The 24,343-nt window shown below is 27.5% G+C and overlaps 2 protein-coding genes across 2 annotated transcripts; both read left to right on the top strand.

The window, feature by feature from the left end:
• Positions 1-10,663: 10,663 nt before the first annotated feature.
• Positions 10,664-12,308, top strand: LOC145955876 (uncharacterized). Its single transcript, XM_083071231.1, has 3 exons — positions 10,664-10,852; positions 11,233-11,801; positions 12,050-12,308. Exon 2 carries the CDS (start codon positions 11,234-11,236, stop codon positions 11,774-11,776), a length of 543 nt encoding a protein of 180 aa, XP_082927357.1. The 5' UTR covers positions 10,664-10,852; position 11,233; the 3' UTR covers positions 11,777-11,801; positions 12,050-12,308.
• Positions 12,309-18,212: 5,904 nt separating this feature from the next.
• Positions 18,213-20,725, top strand: LOC109814786 (putative N-acetyltransferase HLS1-like). Its single transcript, XM_020379295.3, has 2 exons — positions 18,213-18,782; positions 19,045-20,725. The coding sequence occupies exons 1-2, from the start codon at positions 18,609-18,611 to the stop codon at positions 20,035-20,037; spliced, it is 1,167 nt and encodes a 388-aa protein (XP_020234884.1). The 5' UTR covers positions 18,213-18,608; the 3' UTR covers positions 20,038-20,725.
• The last annotated feature ends 3,618 nt before the right edge of the window (positions 20,726-24,343 follow it).

Genomic DNA, 24,343 nt, shown 5'->3' with positions numbered 1-24,343 from the left:
TTTCTCTTATGATTACATGAGAAACTTTTAATTACACGAACCAATATAACTAACTATATTAGTTAATTTTATTAAATTTATAAAGTATAATTATGATATATTTATTTTATTTTATTTATTATTAATTTTATATGAAAGATGTGAAGATGTATTCTATATTAAAGTTAATACACTAATATTTATAAAATTATTATAATTGAATTTAGAAGGTGAGAGAGAAAGAATATTTATTTTTTAAAGCTTAAAGATATATTTTCACAATATTTAATAGGGACAAAAGATGAAATAAAATTAATATTATATAAATTGTAAAGTATTTTATAAAAAATATAATTTTTTTAACAATATCTTTTAATAAGGACTAAAACAAATATTTTTATTATGATTTTATGGGTATAAAATGTTTCATCAATTATTAATTTTTATAAGAAAAAATTGTTGACCGCCTTTAATTAAAAAATATATATCAGATTTCGGGTAGAGGAACTGAATTTTATTTTTTTTGATAACTAAGGAACTGAGTTTAGTATTGTCCTTTTATTATATTATATTTGATTATTCGTTATATTTTTTTATTCTTATAAGATTTTCTTTTTAATCTTTAGTTTTGAAAAATACTACAATAAATATTACATATAAATATAAATATAATAATATATAAAAAGTTTCATTATAAATGTAATATATGTAAATGTAAATTTATTTGACATATAATTATGTAAAATTTTAATGTTAATTTTAAGTGAGATTAATTTAATAATATATATTGTATCATTATTATTTATAGCTACATCTTTTTAATAATATATCAACATATCTTATATTTATAATATAGGTAAAATTAAATTTTAATAACAAATATTATGTTATTATAGAGTATATGTCACTATATGAAAATTTTATTATAATAAAATTTTATATTTTTTTATGTAAAATAACATTAAAAAATAAAATAAAAGTAACTAAATATTTTTCATTTTTGTGAAATTGGTGATTAAAGGGTTTTGTAAAATTAAAATAACTAATACTTACAGTAGATGAAGAATAGATTCATTCTCATTTTAATTTATCTAACATTATACGACATCTCCTCCAAAAATATTTTAACATGCTAGCATTCAATTTAATAGTTTATGAGAGATAATTGTAATTGTATCAATAATTAATATATATATATATATATATATATATATAATTTTCAGAATAAATATTTTTCTATTATATGATTCAAATCCAAATCTTATTTAAGAAAAATCAAACATATACTACATGAACTAATTATATCCGATATTTTAACTAATGAGGTAAAGATCAATTGGTATTATGTTTAATTTTTTAATTTCAAGATCTTAGATTTTAGTCTTGAATTTATGAAAATAGTTAATTTTTAATATTATATTTTATTATTTAAAAACTTAAGAATAAAATAGTTCAAAAATCATGTAAAAAAAATTATTTTTATATATAGGTATAGATTAACATTTTACCATTAATATTGAGATTTTGGAAAATAAAATTTTAGGCATACTCATTTTGAAACTTATAAAATATTTTTTCATGTTTTTTTAATTATTTCCAATCAATTTAAAGGGTTTAATCTAAATAGTTGTGAAGTATTAAGATGGTTTTAAAGGTGAAGAAATTTAAATAATATATACATAATTTTATATATGAATTTTGATGTGTCACTATAATTTTGATATAAAAAAGAAATCTAAACACGGATGATGTTATTCAAAAATAATAATAATAAAAAAAGAATTAATCTTTGAAAAAATGGAGTTTTATAAGATAATTAAAATATTTCTTAAAGAAATGAGTAATTTGTGTTTGCAACAGGATAGAGAAGATTTGTTGTATAGTTTGGTAATCAATTGAATTGACTAACGAAATGTAGTACGGAATCACAAATCCATAGGCGTGCGTGAGCCTGAGGTTAACCTAACGTTAGTATACACAAACACATTTACATATATATATGCATATATATGAAATTATGAATAAACTACAGTATTAGTTACCTATTTTTCATTTACATCCCAAATAAATATTCTTTGAAAACTTAAAAATTATTATTAATTATTGTATTTTTTCATCTTGACTTTTGTTCGGACCAATCTATTAAAAAGTAATACATTATTATTGTTTAAGAATAGAGATCAATAATAATTTACAATCACTCTCCTCTATTAACTTAGAGCATCTACAATAAGCGACCCCATTAAATATATTCTTAATGAAGTTTTAACCTGAGTGTCTTTATTTTAAAGACAGAGTAAATAGAGAGAAACACTACTCTACTCAGTATTCAACGAAAATTGAAAACTTAAACATTAGTGTTAGTTATTGTCCTTTTATCCTGTCAATTTTGTTCCAAAAATATATATAAAAAAAAGTCTCATTATTCAAGAATCTAGATTAATGATAGATAAAAATGCTCTTCTCCTTTAAATCAGTGAAGCATCTCTCAAGACGTGAAAACCTATAAGAGAGTTAAAAAAACATATTTTGAGTAGTTCATAAGTACTTTCCTCTCTTTATTTATGATTATAATATCTATCTCAGATGCAAAGAATCCAAGAACCATTAAAATTCACTAGTGGTGGGTAATACAAACAAGGTTATAAATTTTAACCTCGTACCACTATACAGCAAAACAAAAAAAACACAGTGAATCTAACAATACAACGATCTTGAGATCAAAACAAATTCATACTACAGATATTCAAAGATTGCGGCGTTACTCGTGTTCCTTTTTATTTTCCTAATTTTTTCTATCCACGTACATGTGATAAAATAGACATATATAATAGTCAAGACAGTAAGACCCTTTGGTTTTCAGCAATAAAAAAAAGTTTCCTTCCTTTCACACATTTTTCTAAGCCCAAGACCACGCATGGTCCTTCCCTAGCTTGTCTTCAAAAACAGCTAGTTGAATACGGGTATAAATGAATTAGTAGGTCCAATATCGATTTGATCAAAATTTAATGGGTTGAATTGAATAAATTTATGTATTTTTAAACCTAACTCAATTCAATTCGATATTGAATGAGTTAGATTTGATTGAGTTAATCGGGTGAACATAATTAAATTTATTTACTTTATAAAAATTTAAATATTTTATATATGCAAATTATTTGACACTTGTTATAAATACGATGTTATAAATCTATAAAGTAAATAATTATATAAATTAAATTCTAAAATAAATTTGTTGATTTATTATATTGTTATCAACTCAAACTATCAACATTAATAAAATAAAATTTAAAATAAATATGTTGTATTGTTACAATATTATCAATCCAAAAACATAAAATTTGTTATTAAACAAAAGTGACAAAGAATATTTCTTGAGCAAGTGATCATTCAAACACTAATTTATTATTATTATTGTTGTTGTTGTTGTTGTTTATCATTATCATTATTATTTTATTTTTCATTATATATGACCGAGTCGGATTAAGTCATAGGTCAAAAAATACAAAACTCGTTACCCAACTCGTACAATATCGAATTGAGTTGAATTTGATCCAAATACTAAAAAAATATGATCCAAATTTACTAGATCAATTTAAATTAGTTTGAATTTGCATATTACTCGTAGTAATTACTTACACCCTAATTGAAAGTCCTCAAATAGAATGAAAAATGTTTTTTTGACATCTAAATGATATATGACACTTAGAGAGAGTTAGAAAAATATAGATATCATAGATGCACCGTAAGAAATTTGATTTGAAGGGAGAAATTGTCATTAAAAATTAAAAGTTTGTAGATAAATATCTATTTTATATTGATTAATATATATATATATATATATATATATATATTGATCATTATGTATGTAACGTAATTAGTAGACTAGAACGGGGCGTTGCAAATTGGAACGGGTCGATCCAAACTAATAAAACAAGGGTGATTTAGTAGCCTAGAACGGATCGTTCCCAAACTGGAATGGGTCGATCCAAACTAATAAAACAAGGGTGATTTAGTAGCCTAGAACGGATCGTTCCCAAACTGGAATGGGCTGTTCCAAACTACTAAATAGGCCTATAAATCCTAGTTGAAAACAGACCGTTCCAAATAGGGTCGTTGTGAGTTAAATGCAACCCCAAAACAGGTCATTCTGGATGTGAATTTTACACATGACGTTTGAATGCAGAACGGGCCATTCTGGATTCAAAACGGGTCGTTCTGCCCACTCCAGACTTCTATAAATAGGCCACATGCATGTAGTTGAGGAGAAAGAAGGGGAGCTTAGAGAAAAGTTTTAGAGAGAAGTTTTAGAGATAAGGACTTTGGGTCTATGAGCTCCTTTCTCTCCCAAATTTCTCTGTATGATTCTTCTTCTCCTCTAGATCACTAATGTCTTCTGTCTTTTCTTGAAATTCAGACTAGGAAGCTTGTTTTGGGTGGATTGAAGTTTTCGGGTTGAGCTTTGAAAGAAAATTCTACTTATTCTCAGTTCTTGGCCATTTTGAGCCAATTTTCAGATGAGGGAAGCTAGAATGTTTGTTGTTTAGTTGCATGTGAGTTTAGTGACTCAATTGATGCATGAAAGTTGAGGATCCATGGCTGGATCGGAGAATTCGCTCATTTTTCAGGGTTTTTGGAAAAAATTGGGTTTTTGGTGATTTTGATGCATCGGATGGCTACATGTTGATTTTTAGCTTGTTTTTGAGTTATATGGAGCTTGTGCATTGTGTTTTTGTGTTTACATGAAACTGGATTTGCTGGTTTGGATGAGTTTGTGAACTCTCAAATTGAGATTAGGTCGAGCGCAGGTTGAGCGCGCCGGGCGTGGAAGAGCTTAGGGCTCTCGTGTTGGATGTTAGGCCGTGCGTGATTTGGTTGCGCTGGGCGTGAATGGGTTTGATGTTTTTGGATTGAAATTTATGCTCATGCATGTTTAAAGTTGAAGTTTTAGATCATCTATGTATGATATATGATGTATGATGAGGTGTGATTCATATGTATGCTTGGTAACGATATATATGAATGTTTAAATATGATATGACATGTGTATATGTTCATATGAAAATGATATTGATCATGATGGTGGGTAGACCATGTATGATGTGTGATGCATTATTGCATGTGATGCCTTATGCCATGAGTATGATTATTGATCATGATGGTGGGTAGACTATGTATAATGTGTGATGCATTATTGCATGTGATGCCTTATGGCATGAGTTTAGCCTAGGACTTGAGGAGAGGGAAAATATTTTCGAACTGGAAGAGCTCACATAGAGTCTCTTGAGAGTGGTGCTTGGATAGGCCATTAATATATGAGAGTGGTGCTCAGTAGGCCATTGGATTTGGGTGAGAGTGGTGCTTAGGTAGGCCACTAGATTGGGTGAGTCTCAGTGTTGGAGCGGAGTATGAGGTCAAGGGTTATTCCCTTAACCAAGTACTGGAGAAGGTGCGTGGATCCTTGCGGATAGTCGGTGGGCGAACTCCACAAGTGACTTGGTAATGCATGCTAAGGTCGTGGTAAGCCTGTACCCAGCTATGCTATACCTGACGGTGGATCCGGACTTCTAATTGTGTAAGTGACATCATCCGAGTAAACCCGAATGAGGATTTTTATCCTGTTTAGCTGTGACTGAGCGGGTGCATTGGGCGTGAAAATGATTGGGGTGGTTTCAGTAAGATTGGGATGTCACTTACACTGCTCTACTATTAGGGAGATCTCCTAGGTGTATACGTGACGACGCAATAGATGATTGATATGCATTGATATCTGTCATGAATTGCATGTTATTGCATGATTGATGTTATGATGAAGTGTGTGGTGTGACTTCATGTTTGATGAATTGATGATGGATTGAGATGGGAGTTCCTATGGGACTTGATTGGATGAATGTGTAATATAGATTTTGTTCTATACTTGTATGATTGATTTTTGAACTCTAGCTTACCCTTCTGTTTCCATGTGGATGGACTACGATGATAATACTTGTATGGGAGTAGGTCAGGGCTAGCTTGAAGTTGAGGTGACCGCTGCGAGACGGGGAGTTTTGTCCTCGTGTTAGAGTTACCATGTTGGGTAACTGTTTTGTGTGTACTTGACCAACACTAGGGTGATGTTATTTTGGGATGACTGTACATATATGATGTTATGTTTTGTACATAGAAACTCAGTTATTTTACTTAGATATATATATATGTGTGTGTGTGTGTGTGTGTGTGTGTGTGTATGTATGTATGAGTTGTCCAATTTTAATATTTCTCTTAGTTCACTAGTAGTAGTGCGATTCCACTAAGTGCAGAAACCATGACGCGCGGGTCGTTGCAATGTAAGTTATGTAATGAATTTTTAAGTTTTACTTATATCAAACAATTATAAATATAAATATTTAAGTTTTATCTACACAGAATATTCATATAAAAAAATAATTTTTAGTTTTACCCATGATCATTGTATTTAATTATAAGAACAAAGAGGAAAATAATAGGTGAGAAATAGAGTGGAGAGAAATTAAAAAAAATGATAAATATGTGAGTAGAAATAGGTAAGAAATAGTGTGAAAATTTGGTTATTTGATTTAAGAAAAGTATAAAAAAAAAATAAAAAATAAAAGAGAAATAGAAAAATAATAAAAAAATATAATCAATTACATGTTTTTCTGAATCGATTTTATCCATTTATGGTGGTTTAGAAATTGTCATTAAGTATAAAAAAAAAATATTTTTTAATCGATTTTATCATTTTGTAGCGATTTAAAAACCGTCATTAAGTGTAACAAAATGTTTTAAATATGATTATGGTTAGCCAGCATGTGTTGGATAAAAAATAAATAGAAAAATGGTGTGGTGGTTAAAAATCCACAGAACAAGAGACAAACTTCTTTCCCTAATTTTTCACTCGATCTTGCACGAAAATTTAAAAAAAAAATGAAATTTATTACCTTTTAATATCTCACTTCCTTTATTAACTACACCACTCAATTTATTTTCACTTTTCTATTTTATTTTTCTCTCATTTCATCTCAACCAAATAAGGTGTTACGGTAAAAGACATTTTTCTCATGATAGTGATATGATGAAGAAAAAAAAAGTGTTATTATATTTATAAAAAAAAAAAGTTCAAAAATCATTTCCATGTGAAATGAACCACTAGATGCCTAGACCACTTACTCTATGCCTAGGTAGCCTTAGATATAGATTTGATATCTGACCTGAAAAAGAAGGGTCTCTGAAACTGAAGAAGTTGGGCTAACATTGTATATCCAATATACGATTGAGAAATTGAAGAAACATTGATGTCATGCCAGAATGTAGCCTCAGGACCACTTTGATTACTAATTAGTACAATTTCCGTGGAAAACCAGAATTCAGAAGGGTTACATAGGTCAAATAAATTTGGTCACTTATTTTGGACTTACTGGTTGTCTCCAAGTGAAGCTACCTATGCTTTCTACTTTTAGTTTTCACAAATAATTAATGTCATGCACTTTAGTTCTGCTTATGTTCAAAGACATTCCATAACTTAGTTGTCAATCGATACCAACCCATGCCACTTCATTTTAAGGGATGTGATTAGAGAAAAGGGATTTACATACTGTATGAATAATTAAGTCTTATGATTATAACTTTATTTTAACACAAATTTCATGAATTTGACTGTTAAATTACGTGATACTGTTATGCATGTCAAATTTTAGATAAATAATATTTTTTTTATCCATTTATTAAAATTATAATGACGGCACAATGATCTTAATCTCAAACTATCCTATCTCTATTCCTATCTCTATTCTCTTATATTTTTATACAAGTATTGATTCTTATCATTTCCAATATTTACTCTCTCTTATTTCTTTTGAATTTGAATTGTTTTAAATTAACAAGCACTTTTTTTTTTTGAATTTGCATATAACATATAATTAACTAATCATGGATTATCACAATGACCAGAATTAAGAATCAGTCCTTTGTATATTGGTTTTATCTCTCTGTTTTCTGGGTCCACTCTATTTTCATTGGTTCACAGATCAATGGGAATAAGAACGAGAGTACGAGACACCAAGGGAGGCCCTAAAACGGAGACCAGAAATTAACGAGAAGTGATCAATAAAGTAAATTTAAATTTGAATCATGTTATTTTTATTTTTTTTTAAAGTTTGTCTGATGATGTTTTTTTTATAAAAAAAAAATAATAATTTGTCTAAAAGTCCTTTTGTTCGAGAAAAGAGTTTGAAAACGTCATTGATAAAGAAAAATTCCTAAAGATGATCTGCAAAAGACAGCTAGAATGAATCGGATTTTAGAAATAAGTTAGTAAGAGAATTGGGCTCCAATTAATGCCATGCATGAGATTGGGCCCTTCTCTTGTTCACATGATATCTTTTGTGCATCATGCTTCCAATAATTGGTAACTTTTTGAGATTGCTAATAAGGTTGAGTAAATTTATGCTTTTTTATTTTCAAACTTAAATTTGAAAACAATAATAAGTGAAATGAATTTTAAGTGAATTTCAAAATTACTTCAAATCACTTTTTAAAGAAAATAAAAATTGTAGTCTTAATTTTTATGTTTTTAAAAGTTGTTTCACCCCTTTCAATATTTTCTTCCACCTTTTTCACTCTTGCCTAGACTTCTATGCCAATCAAACCCACTCAGATGAATGTAGTGATTGTTTGAGCTTTGAATTTTGAACACAAGTTAAATTTACACCTTTTAGTTGGTTTAGCCCATATAAAAACTCAGAGCCTCATTTTCGAAGCCCAAATTGGGTTCCACTTGTTATAGCCTGTAACTTGCATCTAGCCTACCATTGGTTCAACTTGAACTTTATCTGATGAAATGTAACGTTTAAGCTTTAAATTTTGAGTATGAATTAAGTCAATTATACTATATTATTTCATTTATATATAGAGGATGATTAGAGTAGTTTTCTTGAATGATACTGTTTTTAGGGATTATTCAATGTGAATTTTTTTTAATGAGTATTTTTTTTATAAAATTAATCTCTTATCTATTTTAATCTATCATTTTTTATATTTCAAAATTAAATAAATGTCAATAATTCGAAATTTTTATTGATATAAAAATAATTTTGTGCTAATGATAAACGAATGAAAACTATGAAACAATTACAATGGCATGTACTCTGATGTCCATAGTGGGATATGATTCGGGAAGAGAAGTGATCATTATAGTGGTTAAATATTACATCAGCAGGAAAACAGTGAATATGGGTTTGCTTTTACTATGGACAAGATTTACTTTCTTTTATCTTAAAATCTCACTGTGGATATTATATAGCATTGCATCTTCTTTTTCAATTTGAAATAGTAAAGGATGCTAACTTGTTATTAATTATTAATGCTAGATGCTAGTTATGGAGTTATGAACCATTTAATTCGGACCATTGTACTTGGTTTACATGGTTGTTTGTTTAAAATTTAAAGTTTGTCTAGTTTAATGCTTAATCATTCTTCAACCAATAGTTTTAATTTATGAATGGAGTTTCAGTTTAGTTTTATCGTGGATGACAAAAGAATTCAGAATTTGTGTTTTGACCAGTGGAGCTCATGCAGGTACTCAATGCTTATCAGGTCATAAAAGAACTGAGTAGAAAGATTTTGATTTGCAGTATCTTTTTTACGTCACCGTGATATTCAATTTTGTTTTGCTCGGTGCAATCAGTTCTACAGGGTTGCTTTTATTTTTTATTTTTTAATTTTATAAAACAGCACAGTACACTAAAATAAGATATATGTTATAATAATAGGTAGTACGTACAGTATAAATTTAATCTTTTATGGAGCTTTTTTCTCATGTAAGAGAAAATGAATATAAGTATGGAACATACAAATCTTTTACTCTTATTTTCATATATACAATATACCTACTACAATTTTTTTTCTTCTTCTTTTCACTTTTTTCTGCCCCAAACAAAATGTACGTTTCTGAACATATTATCACGCGAGAGGAGTGGAACACAACTGATGCAAGAAAAATCAAATTGTGACCTGAAATGACAACTTTTGTTGTTATGAACACGTAACATTTATGATTTTGCAACGTGTGTCCTACTCCTTATTATCTATAATCCGGATATAAATATTGTATTGAAAAGTTTATATTTTGAATTGTAAATTGAATATATAGTGATAAGATTCATAATCAATAAAAACATAATTATATATATATATATATATATATATATATATATATATATTTATTTATTTATTTAATTAAGTACTTAAAGCACATTTAAATGTAAACAAACATAAAAATAAAATTATACATTAATATATAATTAATAATATATAAATATATTCTTATTTATTTTTTTTTACATATATATACATATTAAATAATTTATAATACATATAATTATATAAATAATAATATACACATAAAAATAAAAACATAACTTAATTTATATATTAAATATTTTCAATAATAAAAATTTATAGTAGATAAACAAAATAAAAAAATAAAGAAAACAAAATATTTAAGGTGTTATATTAAATTTTTTATTACTTAAAATATTATTTGAATTATAATAATAATAATTAATAATAAATAAAAGTTACTTTCTAAAAAAAAAAATAATAAATTAAAAGGTCTCTTAACTAAATCAAAAAATAAAATAAAATTTGGCCCATTTAGACTCAACTTTTTCAACCCTACTTATTTATCCTAACCCTTCTAATGGTGAGACTTAAGCCGTGACCTGTCTTCCCTCTTAGAAGAAAATAGGTCTGCAGTTGCCGGAGAAGATATAACCACCGTCGCTGAAGACAGAGCCGCTGTTAGAGAAGACAGATCGACGGAGACCTGCCGAAGAAGACAAATCGACGGAGATTCGTAGGAGAAGAAGACAGATAGGCACTTTCCCTCTCTTTTTTGCTTTTTTTTCTTTTCTAAAAAATACTTTTTTTAGGGTTTCCAGAATTGGGTCTCGCGTGATCCGACCTGGTTTCGAGGCGCCACCCACTGTTTTGAAATCGTCAAGAATCACGATTTTTTTCCCACGATACGCACGATTCACATGCGATTCTTGATAAAAAAACGAGACGACTTGCGATTCGAATCGCGGAGCCTCGGAATCGTATCGTAAGATACGAATCGGATACATCCGATACTTACTACCATGATCTATATCTATTAAATCATAACAATATTGCTTCTTTCTAAGCTAATATTCACTTCTCTGCCATTGTTTTCCTTGGAATTATTGATAAACTCAATCAAATTCTCTGAAACAGTATGGCATGTCCATGGTGGGATGATTACAAGCGTGTGGGAGGGTCTAGCTTTAAGAGGCATGAGAAGCTGGAGGATAAGAATCATGAGGCTTACAAGGATCAGAGCCATGAGAAGCACAAGGGTAAGAACCATGTTCATGAAGGGAATAAAAGAGAGAACAAGGTAGGCAACCATAATGGGAAGGTGAAAAAACAGAAAGAGCCAGAAAAAAGCTATGAGCAGGGATATAACAATGGCTATGTAGAGGGCTATGGACATGGATATGGGGATGGCTATGTCAGTGGTTATGAAAACTCTAGGGGCAGTGTGATTGATAATGGTCAAAGTGGTGAAGATAGCAGGAAGAAGAGTGAACATAGTGGTGAGTCTGATTATGATAGTGGTGAGTCTTATGATAGTGGTGAAGATAACTGTAAGAAGAGTGAACATAGTGGTGAGTCTTATGATAGTGGTGAGTTTTATGATAGTGGTGAGTCTGATTATGATGGCTATGAAAATGGTTGTGAATCTGAATATGGTGGCTGGAATAATGACAGTGATTAAGATCTTCTACTGCTTTTAAGTTAAGGTGAGGATTTTTTCATTAGAAATATATATTCAGAGTTATGTATATTTTTTTTACTCTTATTTTAATGTGATTATCTTATTTTCATATTACTTTGGGCAAAATTTGCTCTCTTTTATCATAAAAAGTAAAAACTAAATTCTAGCCTTTGATTTGGTCTTGTTTCTTTTAGACTTAATTTTCAAATTTAATTCAGAGTTAACATATGTTATAGTAATTTCTTGTAATCTTTTTTTATACACTCTTTGCAGGTGTGGTTGTAGAACTTTAATAGTACTGAAGACCTTTGTTTTGGGTGTCACACCTTAGTGTCAGAGACAATGGATTAGAAATTATGTATGATAATTAGTTACTGATGTTGATGTTTAAGTTTTAGAATAGTGATTTTCAGTTATATGGAGTTATGAACATGTTGAAAAATAGTTAAAACTATGTTATCGGTGTGAAACAAATACTCAGTTGGTGTATTGTGACTTAGTTTAATATAAATCTTAAGTTTGTTTGTGTTTATCTTATTCAAACAACCGATATAAGAAAAAAAGAAAAAAAAAACAATAAAAAATAGAACTAGTTTTCTTTAGAGAACCCAGCAGCCCTCCAACATCTATTACCAAACTATTCCTAAAACAAAACACTTCTAGTTAAGTTGAAGAACCAATCTTAGATAAAAAGTTCACATATTAATTTTCTTCACGGAACACATGTTCAACAATACATTCTCAATCTTTAACCAAGAGTCCTTTAACAAGGACAATTTCATTCACAAACCTATTCATCTTTTACCATATTTCCTTCCCATACTTCTGCATAGAGGATATCCACCCAAGTCTCCTTCCCATAAAAATCAAAGAGAAAATTGTCATGTTAGTCACAGCCAAGTCCTCCAAATTCAACTGTTTTTTGGATCTCCTTGCATGTTACCATTTATGTTTATGCTTATGCATGTTTAATGCTTAGATCAATGAAATCTTTAAATTTTTATTTATAGTAATTTTTAAATAAATGTATGATAATAATAAATTTTTTATAATTAAAATATTGTGTTTAACATGATATTATATTTATAATAATAATTTTTAATTTAAAATATATTATCAAAATTATTTTAATTTAATAGTTATATATTTTTTATTCTAAAATTTATTTATTATATTATATTAAATTGAATTGATTTAGTCTGTTCCATGTATTTCTAAGTTTTAATCAAATTAATTTTTTTTATTTTAAATAAATAACTTAGTTAAATTTTCGGGTAGAATATAAACAATTAGAATAAGTTTAAATCTGTCACTTGCGCAACGTTGGTGACCAGCTGGAATTCAAACAGTTCCTTTCGTCTTGCATGTCAGATGACAATAAAACATTGAGCTCAAATATTTTAAAAGCATTTGATTATGATTTGGTTTTTATATTTTAAAAATATTTTTTAAAATTATACTGTATTGTTTCATTTTTTTTCAAAAATGGATAAATAATTTTAAAAATCATGAAATAGAAAGGTGTGTTGTTTTTTTGTACATTTTTCTTAATCAACCCTTGTATAATTTGATTTTTTTTTGAACAGCGGATTTGTATAGATTTTTAAAAAAATATTTTTCTAATTCAATTTTTATTTATTATAATTATTTATAAATTAAATATTAGTATTTTAAAATATTTTATCAATAAAAAAAAAAACTTTTACTTTATTATAAATTATTTATTTATTATAAATCTTAAAATATAATTTATATACTTAAAAATATTTATATATACTATTTTTAAATATAATTTATATATTCAAATATAATAATTATTTATATGTATAATTTATTATAAATTTTAATTATATACGATAAATATGTCTATGTATTATACAGTAGTTAATTTCAATCTTAAAAAGCTCAGATTCAATTTAAATAATTAAATAAAAATAATTTATTATATTAAAATATATAGCAAAATATGTTTTAATTGATTTTTTTAGGCCTTTTTAGAATGTATAGCTTGCATTTTTTTTTAATTCATGTAATTTGTGACACTTGCATGTCATAATATATAAAATAATAAAAATTGAATAACATAATTGTTTATAAATAAAATTAAATATACTAAGATAAAAAAACATCACATTTTTAACTTAACAAAATAATATAATAAATTAAAATTATAAAAAAAATTAATATTTTTTAAAATAATTTAATAGAACATAAAATGTTCGTAAAAGATTGCCCAAGCTCATTTAAGAGGAATTGCATGGACACTCTAACCCAGCATACATAACCTAAAAGTCCATTATAAAATGTTATAAAATAGAGTTTCTAGGAGGTTTTTATATCAATACTTTTCTGAATATAATTTTAAAGCGATTAAAAAGAATTTTTATAAGAGTGTTATTGTAATTACATGTATTTCTCTTCTTTTATGTAATCATTTGTTCTGAATTGTTAAATTTTTTATTGTTGAAGATTGAGGTATAGCTACCAAACCTATGTAAATTCTCTGTATTTTTCATTTAATAAAGTATTTATTCAATTTTTTTTATTTTTACTTTTTTTGCTTAATGCTTGTTATTGTAGCGTGATCAACTTCTATTTGATTTTATAATTTTAATCGAAGTTGAGAAACTCTTTTATAATTACAACCTAAATAAAATATTGATCATTTATTAATAGAAATAAGATAAATTTTATCAGTCGATTTTTTATCCCTGACCTTAATGTAAGTTGTTTAACAAAAATTATTAAGAGATTGTAATTTTTCTTAAACAAACTAAAATTCTTATCCAAAGAATTAGAGTTTAAATATAATTAAAAATTATCAAATTAATTGTATAATTTAAACATCAATAAAAATTTAAGATAATTTACATAAAAAAAGTTAATGATCAATTTTTGATTATTCTTTTTATAAATTTAAATCTTCATAATTTATTATTTTATTTTATTTTCACTAAATTTAATATTTTTTTAAATAATTATAATTTTTTTAAATAATTAATTTATTGCTAAAATTAAATTAAACAATTATAATTCAAATTTGATGAACTCTCTCTAATTTATCACTAACAATAATTAGTATACTTGACTTTATTAAAAATAAAAAAAGTAATTTCCACTGTGTACGAAAATTTGAAAAAAAAAATGGTACTATATATTGGCTACTGTCCTTCGTACTCCACAAGTGTATTGAGAAAAAAAGTGATTTAGATGAATTGGAAGAACAAGGAAGGCATGAATGGGCATAGCCAGAAGCAGAAGGGTGATCCTCTTCAGGACACAGTGCTTACAGAGTTGAAGAAGGTAGCGAGTGATGTCAAGTTCTTTCAGCAAGTACACATGTTTTTACATTGGTAAGATATTGTTTGCTTTGGGTTCAAGTCTTCATGATTTTACTTTTAGACATTACTGAAAAAGTCTCTCTATTAATAGAGACAACTGTGTGTATATAAATCATGTCTATCCTCTTATTTGAACGATGTGAGACTTTACTTACGTCTTAACAGGAAGTAAGGATGATTATTTTTAAAGAATAATTTATAAAAAATAATTGACTTTGGGAACAAATTTACTGTTATTTATTAAGATAACTAATTTTCTTTAAATTATAAATTAAATTAGTTAAAAAGGTTCTATGTATTTAACCTTATAACCAAGTTGAAAATTAGTTATACAAGGACGGAGATTATATAACTAATTTACTAGGAATTAAATGTCTTTATAGCACATACTCAAAATTTTTTTCTCTATTTTCATATTTTCCTTAATATTAAAGTTAAAAGTTTTTATTCTTTATTTATCTTTTCTTCTCTTCCTTTTCCTTTTATGGTGTGGTTGGATGAGAAATTTTATAAATTCAAGGAATTTGAAATTCTTGGTATTTGAATTACTTTGATTTCAATTTCTATCATTCTTAAAATATTTTGTTTGAATAAGTCAATTTAATTTTTTTAAAATTTAAATTGTTAATTTAGATATGATAATTTGATTCTATCATGATAAAATTAATTTTAAAAATATATTTATATGTTAAGATTTTTAAATAAAATTTTATAAAAAAATATTAACCAATTTTTAAATATTTAATAATTTTAAAAATTAATTTTAGATAAATATTTAATAATTTTTAAATTATTTTTAAATATTCAATAATTAAAAATATGAAGATATAAGATAAAATATATAAGTGAAATAAGGAGAAAAATATGAGGAATTTCAAATTCTTATCTTTTTGGGAGAATTTGAAATTCTACTATTTCAAAAAATTTTACAAATGCTTGGATTTTAAATTCTTTGTAAATTCTCTATCCAAACAAAGTATTTCACCTCAAAGAATTTGAAAATTTTCAAATAAATGAATTACTCCATTAAAATTCCCATGCAAACATATTCTTAAACTTTTTTCATCTTAATACATTTGGTCAGTTAAATAAAGTGTAAGTTCAACATATTTTCTGTCTCTTTTTTCCATTACTTCTTCCTGTTTTTCCGGTAAAACAAACATATGAGAAAACTTTTATTCTCTGAAAAGTAGCGCGTAATAGAGAGGAAATGTGAGTTTACCGTAAGTTTTCGTTAATTATTATTTTTTAATAATAATTATATATTGTATTTTTAAGGTGTAGTGTGAGAGATTTTAGAAGTTAAAAAAATTGTGAGTCTTTAAGTGTTTTAAATAGTTCTAAATGTAAAGTTTTAATTTGAATATAAAAGATAAATATTGAAACTTAAGATTCAGAAAAGAAACTTTAAGTTTCGTTAACTCATTTTTCAAAGAATTTTAGAAAAATATTAATGAGAGTAGCTTTGTAGTATTAATACTTTTTTTTTAGACTTCTCGATCGTAGGATCATTGTTGAGTGCTAATTCAAAGATGGATAATGTACTGTGTTGTTTCCCAAAGATGCTTACAACTAGTTCTTCTTCTTCCGTAATTTACATTGACTCTAAGATAAGGAAAATTAGAACCTTATTCATGTGAATCAATGAGTCACATATCTAATAAAAACAGATACTATATATACTTAATCATCCTAAGTTCATTTTAAACAAATAATTCTTCTCTTTTTTTAATCATACCAAGTGTGTTTCGATTTTAATTTATATAAACAAACTTTTATTTAGAAGCTTTTTTTTTTTTTCATATTTATTCGTTTAATTGTCTTCAAAATTGTGGTCAACCAATAAAACAAACACACATAATTATATTTCTTCTCACTTGATATCTTCCCTATATATATATATATATATATATATATATATATATATATATATATATATATATATATATATATATATATATATATATATATATAGGGAAGATATCAAGTGAGAAGAAATTTATTATGAGAGATGATAGAGTTAAAATATAACTTTTAGATTAATCAAGTGAGAAAAAATTAATCTAAGAATTATATTTTAACCCTCTCATATCTCATAATAAATCTCTCTCACTTGATATGCTCCCTATATATATATATATATATAAATATATATATATATATATATATATATATATATATATATCACTTTTATTAAATTTGTTATCTTTTTTATAAAAAAAATTGGTTAAATATCTCCTAACTTAGTAGGTCAAATACTAATCTCGCTACCAGTAAGTTGATTGTCTTTCACACACATTATATCCTTTAAGTAATTTATCTTATTAAGCAATATTTTATACCTTTATTTATCTTATTAAGTAATTTATTTACTATTTACTAGTGAGGAAAAAAACACTCCATGCATCTGTTAAAAAAGAGAGAATAACATTTTTCCTTGTAATTTGTGATAATTATTAGAAATTATATGTTGTTAGTAAAGATAAAATAGGGCCACAAGGAGGTTCTTAACTCAATTCCTATATATGAAAAACATCTCCTTAGAGAGGAGGTTTATCCATGTTACTCAAACCTATGAGATTGTGAAGTTTTCTTTCCACAGTTTTATGTATAAAAAAAATAATATGAGAAAAGTAAAAGTGGAAATCAAGTGGGGTGATCCTTTTTATTATTAGTATATTTTTTTTTCATTTGTCTCTCTTTTAAAGGGTGTAATTGATAAACAGAAATTATTATTTTCTTAAATAAAAGAAGAAAAAAATACACGCGCGCGCACAATCTCCTCTTCCTCGCTTTTCTAATATGAATGTCGGATTTGAATTGTACTCACCGGGTGATAATTAACCTTCATTTAAATAGTAAAGTACAGTTTATCATTAAATTTTAGTATAGTTGATTTAAATTTGTCTGACATAATTTAAGCCTCACACAAATCAATTCAAGGGATAGTAAATCATCACTAAAAATATAATGAAGGATGAAAAAAAGAGAATATATAATATTATGCGAGAAATTCTTACATATAAGAATAAGATTACCTTAACCTATGTATACGAGGAGTGGATACAAAAAGCTAGAGACAAAAAACACATTCTATTAATAATCTAACTTTTGTCTACTATTTTTATTGAAGCCTAGGTTATTGATGATTCTGATAAAGAACATTCTCCCAAGTTCCAATCTCTCTCTTTCTATTTCGACTATCTCTCTCTTCCCACCTCCTTTTAATTTTGTTTTGTATTTTTTTGCATTTTGTGTTTTTCTTTCTATCCCCTGGCCTCCATATAAATCATTATCATAATGAAGTCTATGCCAAACCATTCTTGTTGTAGTACTTGTGTTACTTCTGGTTGGTTGCACTGTCTTGCTATTTGTATATCTTGTGTACCTTCTTAAGCTTTGAGTTTAATTCCTTTTACTTTTGTTTCACTCAATCATCACATACACATCAAACTCCTTCAACTCCCTTCCCTAAATCTCCTTTCTTTGGCATGGAATTCAACAAGTTCAGAATCAGAAGCTATGAGGGGCAATCTGATAGGGCTCAAGTGGAAGATCTTGAGAGAAGATGCGAAGTAGGGCCATCAGAAAGTGTGTTTCTCTTCACAGACACTATGGGTGACCCCATTTGTAGGATCCGGAACAGTCCCATGTACATGATGCTGGTAAGTGATATCAATATGCAATACCATGCCACTACTGAGGCACTATCTTCATGTCTTCCCAACTTTTTTTTTTAATAATGCATCACAACTAGGAGTCTTTTTTAGATGCAAATTTAAAAGAATTTTTAAGAGTTTCAAATTTTTCTAGTGGAGGAGTTCGCAAAAGTAATTCTAACTTGTATTCGAAAATGGTATATGTCTTCTTTTTCTTATTGTTTGATCATCATGTCCAGCACTAAGTGCATGCTGAATTTGGTGTTAGGTGGCAGAGTTGGACAATGAATTGGTTGGTGTCATTCAAGGGTCTATAAAAGTGGTCACGGTTCATGGCCATCCTCCAAAGGATTTGGCAAAGGTGGGGTATGTCCTTGGCCTAAGGGTATCACCCCATCATAGGAGAAAAGGGATTGGCTCAAGCCTAGTGAAAAGGCTAGAAGAATGGTTCACTTCCAAGGATGTGGACTATGCATACATGGCAACAGAGAAAGACAACCATGCCTCAGTGAGTCTCTTCATGGACAAGTTTGGCTACACCAAGTTTAGGACTCCAGCTATTCTTGTGAACCCTGTGAACCATCATTGCTTTCAGATATCACCCAACATTGAGATTGCAAGGCTGAAGGTTGACCAAGCTGAGTACCTCTATAGAAGATTCATGGGGTCAACAGAGTTTTTCCCTAATGACATAGGGAACATACTTAGGAACAAGCTCAGTTTGGGGACATGGGTGGCTTATTTCAAAGGAGATATTGCTTGGGGTGATTTTGGGTCGGATGGGCAAGTGCCAAAAAGTTGGGCTATGCTTAGTGTATGGAATAGTGGTGAAATATTCAAGCTAAGGCTAGGGAAAGCACCTTTTTCTTGCTTGTTATGCACCAAGAGTTGGTGGCTCATTGATAAGATGTTCCCATGCTTGAAATTGCCTACCATACCTGATTTCTTCAACCCATTTGGGTTCTATTTCATGTATGGGGTGCACCATGAAGGGCCATTCTCAGGGAAGCTAGTTAGGGCCTTGTGCCAATTTGTACACAACATGGCTAATGAGTCCAAGGATGAGAATTGCAAGGTCATTGTGACTGAAGTTGGAGGAAGAGATGAGCTCAACCATCATATTCCACACTGGAAATTGCTCTCATGCCCTGAGGACTTGTGGTGCATAAAGGCCTTGAAAAATGAAGGGACAAACAAGTTCCATGAATTGACCAAAACCCCACCAACAAGAGCACTTTTTGTAGACCCAAGAGAGGTTTAGGTTTAAAGCATGTATGATCCCAAAAAAGAAAGAGGGGGGGGACAAGAAAAAGCTTGCAAAATATCTTGACCTTAATTTTATTTCTTTTCTTTTCTTACCTTAGCTTTGTCTAGGAACCAAAACCCCACCCACCTCATGTATTGTGTGATAAGTCCATCCATCCATCTCTCCTGGTGGGGTTTTTTCTCTAGTTCCTTTCACATCGGTGACACAAAATCTCAAAAGATATCCATAATTTAGGTGCCACACTTTGGTGTCATTCTTAGCAATTCCATCTTGTGCCTCATGAATTTGACTACTCAATCATCCTAGTGGTCCAAACTTTGTCCCTTCCCCTCAGGTAAAATTTTGAGCTGGACCCTCCTCCCTCCCTTTCTATATCTCAACTTTAAATCTCATTCTCAAGATCTATTCTTTCTTAAAGAATGAGAGAGGTCATTTTGATTGAAATTTTGGGGGAATATATATCCTTCGTGAAGATGATGACAGTACTATTCTATGGATTGGTTGCTAATTTTACGGATGGAAAGATGTGTTGCCATAAATGATCACCATTGTAAGTTCTTCTGCATTAATAATTAATGATGAAGATACCTTACAGTCAAGAAAAGATGAATTGAAAAAGAAATGTGTTTATCCTAATATAAGTATGTAATCTACATTAATAAGACTAAAATATGTTTTATAACCCGGATTCCACGTTTACGTATGTACTTTCTGTTTTTCACCTAGCTATAATTATGAGTCCAAATTCATCATGTATATAATATATGGTACTATGGTCCAGCTTTTGATTGGCACCGTCCTTTCTTGAGCAAAGTTAGTCTTGTTGGTTCGGTAACTATTAACATTCCTTACCTTATGACCAATCACGAAAAGATAGAGGTCACTCATTGAAGGAATAATGAACTTGGAAAAAGATTTGTGAAAATTCAAAGCAATTCAATATTTTGAGAAAGAAAGATAAATAAGGGTAAAGATGATACGCAATACCAATAGTAAATATCATACATATATTATATAAAAAAATCACATGCAATTTTTATTAATTAAATATAATTATGTAGTTGAATTGAAATTATTATCTAATATAAAATTTTAGCTTTCATAACATTAAACATAATTACATATCTAAGATTCAAAATTAAACTATTAGTTAAATTGAAAGAATGATAAACATAATAAATGGAAATAATAAATATGAATAGAATATTTAATTCACAAAGCTGTTTAAATATCATCACTTACCTTTCGTAAGATTCCACTACAGCAATTGGGTATATATTTTCATTCATCTTTTACTACATTCTTTTTTCATGTCTTTCTTCCCTCCACCCAAAATGGGGTGGTGGTTGATATTCCCCCCACAAAACTGTTTACCATGGTACATTGGTGGTACACGACTATTTTACTATTTCATCAAACAAGAGGCCACCAATATTCTAAATTAATTACTAGTCATTGCAATAGAAAAACATAAAAAACCCAGCCAACTTTTTTCAGCAATTGATATTTTCAACATGCACATTTGAATTGCTTAACTGTGATGGTTATTTTTATCTTGATTATTATAATATATGATGGGAAATCAAAGCATAAGATGTGGAGGAAATTGAACTTTGATCTTCAACTTAACAATCCTTATTGGTGAGAACTGCAAATAGGTAACAGGCTAGTGAAACTGTTTAAAGCAAGGTCCATTTTAATTAAAAATAAGCTTTATATACCTTTGAATATGAGATCTGGCATTTGGGCCTAAAAACTTCGTTAATTATTAGTTCAAATTAATATAGTAATAAATAATTACTATGCCTAAGTTTATATACGGCACAGTCTGAAACAGTAAGAACGTGTCAGAAAAAGTAGCACAGGGTTTGGTCAATTAATCATCAGTGTTTACACACCAGACACCATCACGCATTCACGCACCACCAGAACCACCTACTTGAACGGTATTGTTTTTATTATTATTATTATTTGCCATAGACAGGTAGTATTCTATCGTCCAAAATTATTGATATTTAATTGAAGTTAATTTACACCATTTTAAGAAATATTTAATATTATTTATAAATTATTATATTTAATTTAAAATACTTTTATTTGTTTATTTGATATTTATTATAGAAGTAGTCGTGAAATAAAATATGATTATTAAATGAGATTATATATATATATATATATATATATATATATATATATATATAAAATAACAATAAGACTTAGAATTATAAATTTTTTTTAAAAAAAATTGAAAGGAGTTACTTTTTTCCTTTTCGCATATCACATTTCATGTTGATTCTTTTTTTCAGTTACACCGAGGATTGAGAAGCTTTAAGTGAAACTAAACACTAAAAAGAAAAATAATTTCACATTACATTCAATTGATCAAAGCTCTTACGAAAATATTTTGGAATTCTGCTAGAAAACCACAATTTATAAGGATACAATAGTCATCAACATTCTCAATATAAAAGTTGTATATGGTTAATTGATAAAAATAGTTATTGATGTAATTTTAAAATCATTATTGTGAAAAGTAAATAAATATATATATACGATTATATGAGACTATGATTATCCTAACCTTAGATATAAAATAAAATATTCATTTTATATATATTCAAAAATTATTTATTATTGGATGATATCAATACTAAAAAAAATGTAATTATTACTATTAGTTGGCAGTCAAACTATTTTGTAAGTAGTAACTTTTTATTTTTCCAAAGTACCATAACTATGGTGGTTATTAAAAAAATAAAAAGTATTTTTTAAAAAAAATCAAGCGTGAATGTTAGTTAGCTTTTTGAACATAGCCTTTTTTGGAGTATTCACTTTCTAAAGATATGAGACGTAGTATTTTGATAATTGTCCATGCCCCAAGCGATCGAGATGAGGTTTCCCTAATAAAGTGACTTTTTGTTCATGGGAGTGACTCTTGGTTCGTGGTGGCGGTCGTTCACTTCATTTGGAATTTTAGGGCAACCTTTTCAATAATTTTAAAATTCATAATTAGGCCAAAGCAAAGCATGGGTTTAGTGGGGTTTAACTTTCACTTTCGAATCTAATGTCTAAAGACAAAGGGGGCCACAAAACATATCTCAAATAAAATATATAAACTGCAAAATGGGAAAAGCCTCCATTGTTAATCCGATAAGGACATTCCCCAATCCAAAAACCCTAATTAAATTAATTAATCTCATGTACCCTTGCACTTGTTTATGTTTCTTTAGCTAACTCACCTCTTTGTACGGTGAACACGTAACCCACCAATGTGCGATCTCCAATGTTTAATTAGGTTTTGATGGGCTAGTCGTTTTTTTTTTTTTTAATTTTTTTATTCTCATATATATATATATAGGATATTCATTAATTAATCATGTATAGGTCTTGTTAAATATGGTTACTTCATGATTAGATTCTCGTCTCTCAAAGATATTTAATGACCTGCCGACTTGTACGGATCATGTTTAAAATTAAATTGCATATTTGCATTCGGCTACTTTATGCTAAACTTTTAATCTTATATACTTTCTCTTATGATTACATGAGAAACTTTTAATTACACGAACCAATATAACTAACTATATTAGTTAATTTTATTAAATTTATAAAGTATAATTATGATATATTTATTTTATTTTATTTATTATTAATTTTATATGAAAGATGTGAAGATGTATTCTATATTAAAGTTAATACACTAATATTTATAAAATTATTATAATTGAATTTAGAAGGTGAGAGAGAAAGAATATTTATTTTTTAAAGCTTAAAGATATATTTTCACAATATTTAATAGGGACAAAAGATGAAATAAAATTAATATTATATAAATTGTAAAGTATTTTATAAAAAATATAATTTTTTTAACAATATCTTTTAATAAGGACTAAAACAAATATTTTTATTATGATTTTATGGGTATAAAATGTTTCATCAATTATTAATTTTTATAAGAAAAAATTGTTGACCGCCTTTAATTAAAAAATATATATCAGATTTCGGGTAGAGGAACTGAATTTTATTTTTTTTGATAACTAAGGAACTGAGTTTAGTATTGTCCTTTTATTATATTATATTTGATTATTCGTTATATTTTTTTATTCTTATAAGATTTTCTTTTTAATCTTTAGTTTTGAAAAATACTACAATAAATATTACATATAAATATAAATATAATAATATATAAAAAGTTTCATTATAAATGTAATATATGTAAATGTAAATTTATTTGACATATAATTATGTAAAATTTTAATGTTAATTTTAAGTGAGATTAATTTAATAATATATATTGTAT

The sequence above is a fragment of the Cajanus cajan genome, chromosome 3 (genome assembly GCF_000230855.2).
Source record: "Cajanus cajan strain Asha chromosome 3, NIPB_CcT2T_4, whole genome shotgun sequence".
NCBI lineage: Eukaryota > Viridiplantae > Streptophyta > Magnoliopsida > Fabales > Fabaceae > Cajanus > Cajanus cajan.
This window is presented reverse-complemented; position numbering and strand designations above follow the sequence as displayed.

Bases quoted from the DNA above. Each gene is read 5' to 3' on its own strand.
- LOC145955876 (XM_083071231.1), top strand. From the start codon at position 11,234: ATGGCATGTCCATGGTGGGATGATTACAAGCGTGTGGGAGGGTCTAGC.
- LOC109814786 (XM_020379295.3), top strand. From the start codon at position 18,609: ATGGAATTCAACAAGTTCAGAATCAGAAGCTATGAGGGGCAATCTGAT. The intron at 18,783-19,044 runs GTAAGTGATATC...ATTTGGTGTTAG, and splicing joins GTCCCATGTACATGATGCTG to GTGGCAGAGTTGGACAATGA.